This window comes from Phyllobates terribilis, unplaced genomic scaffold, assembly GCF_046119375.1.
Source record: "Phyllobates terribilis strain yellow unplaced genomic scaffold, ASM4611937v1 Scaffold_3__8_contigs__length_932513732, whole genome shotgun sequence".
Lineage (NCBI taxonomy): Eukaryota > Metazoa > Chordata > Amphibia > Anura > Dendrobatidae > Phyllobates > Phyllobates terribilis.
Window position 1 is genome coordinate 853,383,124 of NW_027362763.1, and position 13,197 is coordinate 853,396,320.

The 13,197-nt window shown below is 47.0% G+C and overlaps 1 protein-coding gene across 1 annotated transcript in view; it reads left to right on the forward strand.

Moving 5' to 3' along the window:
- Positions 1–13,197, forward strand: part of ACTN2 (actinin alpha 2) — a 110,946-nt gene that overhangs the window by 82,900 nt on the left and 14,849 nt on the right. Inside the window, exons 18-19 of the mRNA XM_073672542.1 lie at positions 1,308–1,454; positions 4,091–4,156. Of these exons, the coding sequence (XP_073528643.1) occupies positions 1,308–1,454; positions 4,091–4,156 (213 nt within the window). The remainder of the gene's footprint in view (positions 1–1,307; positions 1,455–4,090; positions 4,157–13,197) is intronic.

Here is a 13,197-nt window from a genome sequence, read left to right on the forward strand (position 1 = left end):
CATATGACATACAGTTAAGTCATATGTCGGGCCTCAGACTTTGATGCGAGCTCACATGCCGAGTTCAAATCTTTCCGAGCCGATGATGGCTGAATTATTCAGCCATCATCTGCCTCTAACAGACTAGGATGTAACGAAGCTCTGCATGCGGCTGTTAACCTGCTAAATGTCACTGTCAATCTCTGATAGCAGCATTTAATGCATATCAGCAGGATGGCGCGTCATTCCACTTCCCGTGACATGATTGCGGGGAGTCAATGGGTCGCCATTACAGCCAAAGGTCTGCTGAAGACCTCCAGACGGTTCTCCTGTGAAAGCCAGTGTTTCAAAGGAGACCGTGATTTTCTCTATACATAGCAGTGCTTATGCACTGTTATGTATAGTACAACCAGTTAAGCAATCACCATCCCCTATTGAACTAAGGAATATAGTAAAAGGTGAAAAAAATGTTTTTTAAAAAAATAAATAAATATGTTCAATACATCCCCTTTTGTCCATTAAAAATAAAGCAATTAAAAAAAAAAAATACACATATTTAGTATCGCTGCATTCGTAAAACTCCGATCTATCAAAATATAAACTAAATTAATCCGATTGGTAAACGACATAATACCAAAAAAAAATCAAAACTCCAGAAATATGTTTTTTTGGCCACTGCCACATTGCAGTAAAATGCAATAAGAGGTGAGCAAAACATTGTATTCACCCCCAAAATGGTATCAGTAAAAAACAAGCCCTCACAAAGCCACACATCCCAAAAATGTAAAACACTATGGGCCTTGGAAAAAAAGTGACACAAGCAATTATTATTTTTTTTTTAATTCTCAAATTTTTTTCACTACTGAAATAAAAAAAAAAATATATACATGTTTGGTATCTACGTAATCATACTGACCTGAAGAATCATATTGTCAGGTTAGTTTTACCATATAGAGAACATGGTAAATAAAAAACCTAAAAATCAATTGTGGAATTGCACTTTTTTTCGCAATTTCAACAGAATTGGATTTTTTTCCCGCTTTCAAATGCATCACATGATAAAATGAATGATGTCATTCAAAGGTACAATTCATCCTGCAAAAAACAAGCCCTCATTCAGTTATGTGGACGGAAAAATAAAAAAGGTCAAGCTCTTGGAAGAAGGAAAGGAAAAAACGGAAATTGGCCGTGGTGTGAAGTGTTAAAGTGCCTACAAAAATATTTAAAAAACACTTAAAGTTTCAGTTTCTCCTTTAATTTTTTTAATTTTATTATTTAGTATGTCCTTTTTTTATCAGAACTTGACTGGCCTTTTTTATCTCCTGCAGCACATCCGTGTGGGATGGGAGCTTCTGCTAACTACTATCGCAAGAACAATCAATGAAATTGAAACCCAGATGCTGACACGTGATGCAAAAGGCATTACACAGGAGCAGATTAATGAGTTCCGCTCTTCATTCAGTCACTTCGACAAGGTATTATTGATAATTATAGTAGAAGATAGAAGCAAAATGGTTTGAAGTCAATACTGCCCTCAAAGGTGGACATTATTGACCTTTGCACATGTCCTTCACAGTTTCATGTTATTTTTATGGTTTTTCAATGGATATTTTCCAAGCAACAACATAACTTGTGCATATCAATATACCCCCTATATAATGCTGGGCAAGTGTCAGTGACACAAAGCCTCCCTGGTAATCTAGAACAAGAACAGAATATGTTCCCTCCATCTGTTGTGCTGCAGAACGCAGCCTTATCAGTGTGACACCAGGAGAAATCCTATCATGGCCAGCTATTTTAGACGTGATGCAGTAAAGCTGTGTACATTGTGTTTAGTGTTATTTATAGACTGACAATCCATGAGGTGATACTATTATGCCAAGGTTATTTTTCATCAAGCTCGAATTGCACACAATGGAGAAAACTTCTGTGTAAAGACTACATTCCAGCTGCCAACATCAAGAAAGATAAAGATAGGTTATTTCTAGAGATGAGCAAAATTATTTGCAGGGTCCCGGTTCAGCAGCCACGTTGGTAGTCTGTGGCCACCAGACCAGAGCCCTATAAATCTGATCCTACCGGTTGGCATCCTTGGTACCTCTTCTGGTCAGTGGGGCTGACATGAATGACGTCATGCCAGGCCTACTAATCAGGAAAGGAAGGAGGAAGTTCGCAGGGCTCTGGTCCTGCAGCCACCAATTACTGACATGGCCGTTGGACTAGGGTCCTGTGAATCATTTTGCACTACTCTCATTATTTCACTAATAATCATAGAATATTAGAGTTGGAAGGGACCTCCAGGGTCATCGTGTCCAAACCTCTGCTCAATGCAGAATTCACTGAACCATCTCAGACAGATGTCTCTCCAGCCTCTGTTTGAAGACTTCCATTGAAAGAGAACTCACCACCTCTCGTGGCCGCCTGTTCCACTCATTGATCACCCTCAAAGTTTTTTTCTAATATCTAATCTGTATCTTCTCCCTATCAGTATCATTCCATTGCTTTTCGTGTTTCCATGTGCAAATGAGAATAAGGATGATCGCTTTACACTGTGACATCCCTTCAGATATTTGTAGACAGCTATTAAGTCTCCTCTTAGCCTTCTTTTTTCAAGCTAAACATTCCCAGCTCCTTTAACCGTTTCTCATAGGACATAGTTTGCAGTCCGCACACCATCCTGGTAGCTCTCCTCTGAACTTGCTCCATGAGGGGACACATTCTAAAATTCTTTGGTGACCTTCTACAAAACTGCTAAATAATCAAGGATATGACAGTGAGCCAGTCTGGTATGTGTCTCATTTCGAACATTGCAGCAGGTGTGGGTAAAGCAAAGAGTCCAGTAAATCTTCCTGCTTATAACTCTAAAAGTTGTCCACATTTTGGTAGTTTAAAGGGAATTTCCAGCCATAACTTTCTTCAGCTCATCAAACTGTGCTGGGTCAAAATCTTAAAAAGAGCTATTACTTACCCTCTATCAGGTCCAGCGCTACCTGTCTGACACTGCTCCAATCTTTGGTTACAGGCTGCAGCGGTGACATGAAACCATTATCTGAGCTCAACTATTCATGCCATATACATAGGCAGACCCGCTGAGCTCAGTGATTGGATGCAGCCTTGACGTGTTCTCTAGCCTGTAAAAAAAATTAGAGCAGCAACGGAGAGGCAGCGCTGGAACTGGTGAGGGGGAGTAACAGCTCTTTTTAATAATTTAACCTACGGCAGCTTGATAGTCTGAAGAAACATTTTGTCAGAAAATCCTTTTAATTGGATTAAATACAGACATTTTTTAGAGTGGTGAAGACTCTGAAGAGAATTGTTAGTTATAACATTCCTATTATTGTCCCTTAACCACACCGGGAGCATATTCCAGGTCTTAGACATCTATCAACACAGCTTATGTAATAAAGGTGTGAGCCATCAGATCCAAAGAATAGGTTACTCACACAACACTATTACATAGTACGGCCATTCTTACCTCTCACAGAGCACCCAGCCATCAGTGGCTATCCTTGAAATATAAGGTGGCACAATTCTGCCTGAAGAGCATCCGCTCAGACCTTCTGTACTTGCTCAAAAATTACAAAGAATAGGGATAATAAACTGTAATACACAGATAAGCCCTCCTTTATTACATGCCAACGAAGCTTATGAAAGGGTGTCTGAAATGGCACCAACTGGGCCGTATTCAGAATTAAAATACATTACTAAGTTTTATTATTTTACATTTTTACAACAGGTCAAGAACTTTCTATTTCTCCTGACAACCCAAATGAATGGTCTCTCTGTGCAATGCACACATCCAGGCGCGATAGGCAGTGCCCACTCTAGCTAATAATGAGGAGACTGATCGCCAGTTTTTAACATGATACCTTTAACATTTTTTTTTAAACCTCACAGCCCCTTTTAGTCAAATCCCTGCTGCCTGCTTCCCTCTAGTAAAATGTAACTATTATTAATTACAATTGGAGCTATCTATTTATCATTGTAATAACTCATGTGTTTTCTTATTTACTACATATCATATGTTGTATCTACTCTGAAAACTGGAAATTGCATTTTGGAATATTTATGACAAAACATGCGACCCCTGACCTCATATACCTCTCAACAGAGAAAAAAGGGGATGATGGATCACGAGGACTTCCGAGCTTGTCTCATTTCAATGGGTTATGATCTGGTAGGTAATGGGTATTTATTTGTTTTTTAGCAAATGTATAAATGTTGATAGCAGCAGTTCATGCATACATTAGATTACCATTAGTGATGAGCGAGCACTAAAATGCTCGGGTACTCGTTGCTCGGGTCGAGCAAATTGGAATACTCGGGTGCTCGACCCGAGCAACGAGCCCAATGTAAGTCTATGGGAAACTCGAGCACTTTTCAGGCGGCTCCCCCCGCCGGTCTGCAGAGGGCCTAAAAATTGCCCAAATCGATGGGAACAGTGCCCAAATGACATGGGAACAGCATGGGGAAGACCCCTGGAAGCATTTCTGACTCCCAGATCACTGCTGTCAGCAACGTGGTCAGAGTATTACGCCACTTTTACGGACTCACAATGAAACATAAAAAAACAAAACCAAAATGGATTTTCCTGGGAAATATGTTAAAGAACATCCTTTCCAGGGTAATGACTTGTATATAAGGCAAAATAAATAACCAAAAACAAAAATACTCCTCCACAACTTGGGCTATTTTCACACGTAGCGTTTTTGATGCGTTTTTGCACTTTTGCATTGCTTTCAACCAAGACAAATGCATTCACCAGGAAATGTAATTTTAACATTTTACAACCTTATCTGGCCATGTGGTTTTTGTGACACATCATCAAACACATGCATACAGTGCTGAAAAGTCATAGGAACAGCATGGGGAAGATCTCTGGAAGCATCTCGGACTCCCAGGTCACTGCCTAAAACTGTGCCCATCATAAGTGATCCTTGGCACATGTGAAGATGCCTCCCGCCATGCACCTGTCATTGCAGAATTGCAACAATCACCGTCCACGTCCTTGTCCCACTGCAGCGTTCAGTTGTCCCTACCCCATTCCTTGGAATGCAAGAGCAAGTATGCAGGCAGCCACCCACCCGCCCACCCACAGGCTGCAATACTATTCTGCCAAATTTTTGACAGCTGCTAGCACTTGAAATGTGGCCATTTAGGCTCGTGGAGGCGGAAGATTTTCACAACCTCATGCCAGCGGCGGCCGGGTGTCCATACTTGGTCCCCAGCCACCACTATATTTCCCGGTATCGCCTCCGCCTTCCACAAGCACAGGTCCCACAACATTACCCTTGCCCTCCCCAGTGCACTTACTGGGAAGGACCGCCTAACCACAAACACGTGGACAGGTGAATGTGGCCAGGGACGGTACGGAGCCAGTCCACAACTTTTTTTGCTAAGAGTTGTAGTTAGCTAGGTGAAAGGACTGGCATAGAGTGAAATCGTAATTGAGCTTGTTGCAGAAGCAATGGCAGCCCGTCCAACATCAACTCGCACTTGTCGGTGGTGCTTTGACGCACACACATCTTTCTTTGCACATTTAATTTCTTGAATACAGAGTTGGACAATGGCCTGATCTGTAATGCGTTTTGAGAAATAACATGCATAAGCATGGCCGATCCACATTAAAAAAGCAGCCATAGAGTGTCAGGGAACCTTGCCCCACACTTTTCTTAGCCAGGGCTGCTTTTCGGCAGGATTGGACGGGCCCACCAGAGAACCGGAGACTCCTCCGGCGGGCCCTGGCTTCTCCTTCAGGAGAGTTCATAGTGCCGAGGTTAGGCCATGATGATGATAGAGGCCACCATCTGCTTAGTTTTCTGTTACTTGGAATGCAAGTGCAAGTATGCAGCCAGCCACCCACCAACCCACAGGCAGCAACACTAAACTGCCAGATGTCTGGGCAGCTCTTTGCACTTGAAATATGGCCTTTTAAGCTCGTGGAGGCGGAAGCTTTTCACAACCTCATGCCGGCGGCGGCCGGGTGTCCATACTCTGTCCCCAGCCGCCACTATATTTCCCGGTATCGCCTCTGCCTTCCACAAGCACGGGTCCCACAACATTACCCGTGCCCTCCCCAGTGCACTTACTGGGAAGGACCGCCTAACCACAAACACGTGGACAGGTGAATGTGGCCAGGGACGGTATGGAGCCAGTCCACAACTTTTTTTGCTGAGAGTTGTATTTAGCTCAGTGAAAGGACTGGCATAGAGGGAAACCGTATCTACCCTGCATGTCATTTCTCCCAGGCTGCTTGCACTTGAAATGTGGCCTGAACATTACTGCTGGTACTTTTCTGTGGGAATTTGCTTGCCTCCTACCAGTAGCGAAGCCATCCCCAATTTCCTTCTCAGGAATTTTATTTGGTAGACTGAGTGGCTGCCCAAATACATTTTCTCACAAAGGAGCTGAAGATAGAGGGGCAGTAGGTGCAAGTTTCTCCAGTCTGTTAGATATTAGAGGGTGAACGGCAGCACTTTGGATCAGTGGTTAGCACTGAAGCCTTGCAGCGCTGGGATTCTAGGTTCAAATCCCAGCAAGGACAACATCTGCAAGGACTTTGTATGTTCTCCCTGTGTTTGCGTGTGTTTCCTCCTCAGTAAAAAAAGCAGCCATAGAGTGTCTGGGAACCTTCCCACACACAATACTTAGCCAGGACTGCTTCTCGGCAGGGTTGGACGGTCCCACCAGAGAATCCTCTGGTGTGCCTTGGCTTCTACCTCAGGAGAATTCATGATAGCGCTAACTTTGCAGCTGCTATGGGGATCTTGAGAAAGGCTAGCCCTCAGAATCAAATCCTCTGGTGGGCACAATGTTTTTCAATTTGAAACAGCTTCTCAGTGGGAGTTGTATTTCACCACAGCCATATTCTTTAGCTTGGTGAAAGGACAGGCATAGAGGGAAACCGTATCTACCCCGGCTGTCATTTCTCCGTCACCAGGTTCCACCCATTGTCACACACGACCATGCCTGGCTGTATGTTCAACGGTGAGAGCCACAGATCAGGCTGCTGTGTTACAGCTTTCACCAACTCTACAGCGCTGGGCGGTTTGTCAATTAAGTATTAAGCATGTTATCTTCAGCACAGCCTGTTGCCGCTTGGCCAAGGCAGTGCTGCAGTGCTGTCAGCTTGTGACTGATGTGGTCATTTCGGAGATGGAGGAGGAGGTGCATGAGCTGAACAATGTGATTACATTGAGGTTAAATTGGTGACGCTGTTTTTTATACTAAAGAAAAATCCTATTGTTTTGTTTTTTTACGTTATTTTTTAAGACAAATGCATTCACCGGGAAATGTCATTTTAACATTTTACAACCTTATCTGGCAATGTGGTGTGTGACACATCATCAGACACATCCTGTTTTATTTATGATGCAGGGACTCTGAAAGTCATAAAGCCTATTTTTATAGGGACATCAGATGGCCCTTACTATTCTTAAAAGGCCAGCAGTCGGCCCTAGCTATTGTTAGAGAGCCATCAGCCGGCTATGCTTTGTTGTTCCCATTATTAACAAGTGGGTCTCCTATACTGTTATTGCGTATCCAGTGACTGCAAGGGCTGTCAAAAATTTGGACGCAACCCAATACCTCTTTGAAGAGACATAGAGGAGGGTCTCAGTAAAAAAAAATGTTCCCATTATAAAGGAGCGGGTCTCCTATAGTGGTAATGCCCATGCTGTGACCCATGCAGTGAGTCCAACGGCTGACCAATTTTAGGAAGAACACCACTAAGAATTTAAAGACACATAGAGCACGGCCACAGTAACAAGGTACGACATGTTCCCATTAGAAAGGAGAGGGTCTGCTATACAGTTATAGGGTATGCAGTGAGTCCAATGGCTAACCAATTTTAGGAAAAACCCCACTAAGAATTTAAAGACACATGGAGCAGGGCCACAGTAACAAGGTACGACATGTTCCCATTAGAAAGGAGAGGGTCTGCTATACAGTTATAGGGTATGCAGTGAGTCCAACGGCTGACCAATTTTAGGAAAAACACCACTAAGAATTTAAAGACACATAGAGCAGGGCCCAGGGGTGGATTAAGAGTAGTAAGGGCCCCGGGCAGTTTAGAAGGCGCTGCAGAAACGCTTAAAAAACGCTTGGTAGAAGGTCTGCAATGTTCCCCAATGATAATCCGCATGTGCTGTGCACATGCTGCGGTAATTTCCGCTGCGGATTATCATTGCGGAAAAATCCGCAGCATTACCAATTATTTTGCGGAAGCGCTGCGTTTTCGCCCCCATTGACTTGCATTGGAACGCATGGAATCCGCATCACTGCATCTGTACATGCGGAATCCATGCGTTTCAATGTGCGGATGGTACCCGGGTCTGGAGAGGAGGAGACTCTCCTCCGGACCCGGGTACTATAGAATCTGTTAAAAAAGAATACAATAAAAAATATTATACTTACCTTCTGATGGCCCCCGGTGTCTTTATCCGATGCGTCCCAGCTTGCCGGCAGCTCGCGATGGTCTGAAAAGGACCTGCCGTGACGTCATATAGTCATGTGACGGGTCACACGACCGCTGACGTCGGCAGGCCATCAGAAGGTAATTGTATATTTATTTTTTATTTTTTACCATTCTTTTACGGTCACACTATATAAATCCATGCTGGTTGCATGGATTTATATAGTGTGACCAAGTTGTTAAGCACTTTCCAAGTGATGCTAAAATCGCTTGGAAAGCGCTTGTCAACCCGCATGCAGAAATGCATGTGAAGAACGCTTCACTTCCGCTTGTCCCTGGCAGGAAAAACGCATGTACAATCCGCATGCGTTTTTTCTGCCAGGGAGATGCAGAAACGCTCAAAAAAAATCCGGAGCATTTCTGCATCGTGGGCACATAGCCTTACATTAATTGTATGACTCAATATTGAGCACATGTAGCCATCTATACATGGCGGGAGGCCGCACAGCGCCATCTATACACAGCGGGATGCCGCACGGTGCCATCTATACACAGCGGGAGGCCGCACGGTGCCATCAATGCACAGCAGGAGGCCGCTCGTAGCCATCTATAGACAGCAAGAGGCCGCACGTAGCCATCTATACACAGCGGGAGGCCACACGTAGCCATCAGTACACAGCAGGAGGCTGCACGTAGCCATCTATACACAGCGGGAGGCCGCACGGCGCCATCTATGCACAGCGGGAGGCCGCACGGTGCCATCAATACACAGCAGGAGGCCGCACGGTGCCATCTATAGACAACAGGAGGCCGCAGGTAGCCATCAATACACAGCAGGAGGCCACACATAGCCATCTATACACAGTGGGAGGCTGCACGTAGCCATCTATACACAGCAGAACCCCCCACAAAGCCATCTATACACAGCGGGGGGCAGCATGTAGCTGTCTATACACAGCGGGAGGCCGCACGTAGCCATCTATACACAGCGGGAGGCCGCACGTAGCCATCTATATACAGCAAGAAGCCGCACGTAGCCATCTATATACAGCAGGAGGCCGCACGTAGCCATCTATACACAGCAGGAGGCTGCACGCCGCCATCTATATACAGCGGGAGGCCGCACGTAGCCATCTATATACAGCGGGAGGCCACACGTAGCCATCTATACACAGCGGGAGGCCACACAGCGCCATTTATGCACAGCGGGAGGCCACATGTAGCCATCTATACACAGCAGGAGGCCGCACGTAGCCATCTATATACAGCGGGAGGCCGCACGTAGCCATCTTTACACAGCGGGAGGCCGCACGTAGAAATCTATACACAGCAGGAGGCCGCACGGCGCCATCTACACACAGCAGGAGGCCACATGTGTTACGCTCGCGCCCCGACTGACTGGCATGAGCGTGATTTGTGATCCCACTGGACCATGAACCGAGGAGTGCCTGGAGGGGCATAACTAAGTATCAACCCGGTCTGACCAAGGTCGCATGGCGGCTCAGTCGACTCTGTGAACCAGGGAGGAACCGAGCAGAGGGACCAGGTGCTACTCCAGGTCAGACCCCTGTCACAGCTGTTGACCCACACCGGGGAATGCAGGAACAGGCAGGTTAGTCTGGCATATTGACAGGTGGGTACTGGCAGGCACGGCTGGTATTCAGACAGGTGGATATTGACAGGCACAGCTGGTATGGCATGCAGACAGGTGGGCACAGGCAGGCACGACTGTCATGCAGACAGGCAGGTACTGGCAGGTAGGAACTTAGGCAGGAGAGGGACCAGTACAGACTGGGATACAGGAACGGAGCCGCAGGTGCGGTAGACAAGCAGAGCGGAGCAAAACCCGAAGGTGCAGTAGACAAGCACAGCAAAGCAAAACCCGCAAGTGCGGTAGACAAGCGGAGCAGAGCAAAACCCGCAAGTGCGGTAGACAAGCGGAGCAGAGCAAAACCCACAGGTGCGGTGAACAAGCAGAGCAGAGCAAAGCCGCAGGTGCGGTAAACAAGCAGAGCAAAGCAAAACCCGCCGATGCGGTGAACAAGCAGAGCAGAGCAAAACCGCAGGTGCGGTAAACAAGCAGAGGAGAGCACAACCCGCAGATGCGGTGAACAAGCAGAGCAGAGCAAAACATGCAGATGCGGTGAACAAGCAGAGCAGAGCAAAACCGCAGATGCGGTGAACAAGCAAAGCAGAGCAAAATCCGCAGATGCGGTGAACAAGCAGAGCCGAGCAAAACCGCAGGTGCGGTGAACAAGCAGAGCAAAGCAAAACCCGCAGATGTGGTGAACAAGCAGAGAAGAGCAAAACAGCTGGTGCGGTGAGCAAGCAGAGCAAAGCAAAACCCACAGATGCGGTGACCAAGCAGAGCAGAGCAAAACCGCTGGTGCGGTAAACAAGCAGAGCAAAACCCGCAGATGCGGTGAACAATCAGAGCAGAGCAAAACCGCAGATGCGGTGAACAAGCAAAGCAGAGCAAAACCGCAGATGCGGTGAACAAGCAAAGCAGAGCAAAACCCGCAGATGCAGTGAACAAGCAGAGCACAGCCGAAGGCGCAGGCAGACAGGACAGGGCTCTGTTCACATGGAACAGACTGGAAAATACAGGAAGATAGTTAGAACACAGGAGGTAGATACGGAGTCAGGGAAACGGGACAAGCAGAACCAGATACACGCAAGGTACTTACAATGAAGTAGCGAGTGGACACAAAACTCACAAACAGAAATACAGAGACAACGAGTTGGAGTTAGGTGCAGGTTCAGACACTGCAGGAAGAGGGAAGGTTCGGACACAGAGAAAAACAGGTAACGGGCTAGGACACTGTTCAGACAGGAACTGAACCAAGAGCAAGATACAGGAACGAGCCTGGGAACTCAGCCCCCAGGGTGGCAGAAACAGACTAGAAGTCACAGATACAGGCAACAGGCCTGGGTATACAGCCCCCAGGGTGGCAGAACAGACAAGATACAGGACAGGACCTGGCAACTCAGTTGCACAGAACACACTGAATGAAAGTGTTCCTTAGGCACCTCCTACTGGGTGGAGGGGGTTTAAGTATTCAGTGACTCACAGCAATAGGCTGGGGACGCATTAGGACTGTGCACCCTGTAGCTTTAAGAATCAAGAAGTAACAGCGCCGCCGCCCTAAGCCAGCAGACAAGAGACATACAAACAGCAGGTACTGGAGCAAAGTGTGCAGCCTGGCCTGATAGGTAAGATTGCAGTCTTGCATGGTGGGAGGTGGTAAGCCATGCAAGCACGCCGCCAGGGATGTTACAACATGTAGCCATCTATACACAGCAGGAGGCCGCGCGGTGCCATCTATATACAGCAGGAGGCCGCACGTAGCCATCTATATACAGCGGGAGGCCGCACGGTGCCATCTATACACAGCGGGAGGCCGCACGTAGCCATCTATACACAGCAGGAGGCCACACGTAGCCATCTATACACAGCAGGAGGCCGCACGTAGCCATCTATACACAGCAGGAGGCCACACGGCGCCATCTATACACAGCGGGAGACCACACGGTGCCCCCCCTGAGACAGCAGGAGGCCGCACGCAGTCACGCACACACAAACATATACATACACGCATAAACACATTTGAAACACAAAAATACATATAAACAGACATCACACAATGATATCTGCCTGCACACACACACACTCTCACACACACACTCTCACACACACACACACTCTCACACACACTCTCACACACACTCACCATCCCCCGGCTCCAGTCCTCCTACTCCTCTCCGGTGCAGCAGTGCAGGCCGGGCGCGCATTGTGTGACGTCACAGCTAGGAGACACGGCCGCGCACAGGGCCGTGTCTCCTAGCTGTGACGCGGCTGGGCCAGCACACAGGGAAGTTAACAGGTGCAGTGCTGGCTCGGCCGAAGAAGAAGTAGCGGCCGTGCGCCGCTGCTGGGGGAGCGGTCCGGGGTCCCCCCCGCCACTGTCTGCCAGTATGTGCCGCAGCGCCGCACATATAATGACGGCAATCTGGCCATAGACACCCCGGAGCCCCAGGCCCCCTGGAGGCCCGGGACCCCGGGCGGTAGCCCAGATTGCCGGCTATGCTTTGTTGTTCCCATTATTAGCAAGTGGGTCTCCTATACTGTTATTGCGTATCCAGTGACTGCAAGGGCTGTCAAAAATTTGGACGCAACCCAATACCCCTTTGAAGAGACATAGAGGAGGGTCACAGTAAAAAAATGTTCCCATTATAAAGGAGCGGGTCTCCTATAGTGGTAATGCCCATGCTGTGACTGCAAGGTCTGCCAAAATTTGGGAAAAACCCCACTAAGAATTTAAAGACACATAGAGCTGGGCCACAGTAACAAGATACGATATGTTCCCATTAGAAAGGAGAGGGTCTGCTATACAGTTATAGGGTATGCAGTGAGTCCAACAGCTGACCAATTTTAGGAAAAACACCACTAAGAATTTAAAGACACATAGAGCAGGGCCACAGTAACAAGTACGACATGTTCCCATTAGAAAGGAGAGGGTCTGCTATACAGTTATAGGGTATGCAGTGAGTCCAACGGCTGACCAATTTTAGGAAAAACTCCACTAAGAATTTAAAGACACACAGAGCAGGGCCACAGTAATGACAAATTCCCATTAGAAAGGAGAGAGTCTCCCATAGTGTTGACCTATGGAGTGAATGCAAGGGCTGCCAAAAATTTGGAGGCACTTAAATGCCCCTTGGAAGAGACGTGGAGGAGGGCCTCATAAAAAAATGTTCCCTTTAGAAAGGAGCGGGCCTCCTATACTTGTAATGCCCATGCACTA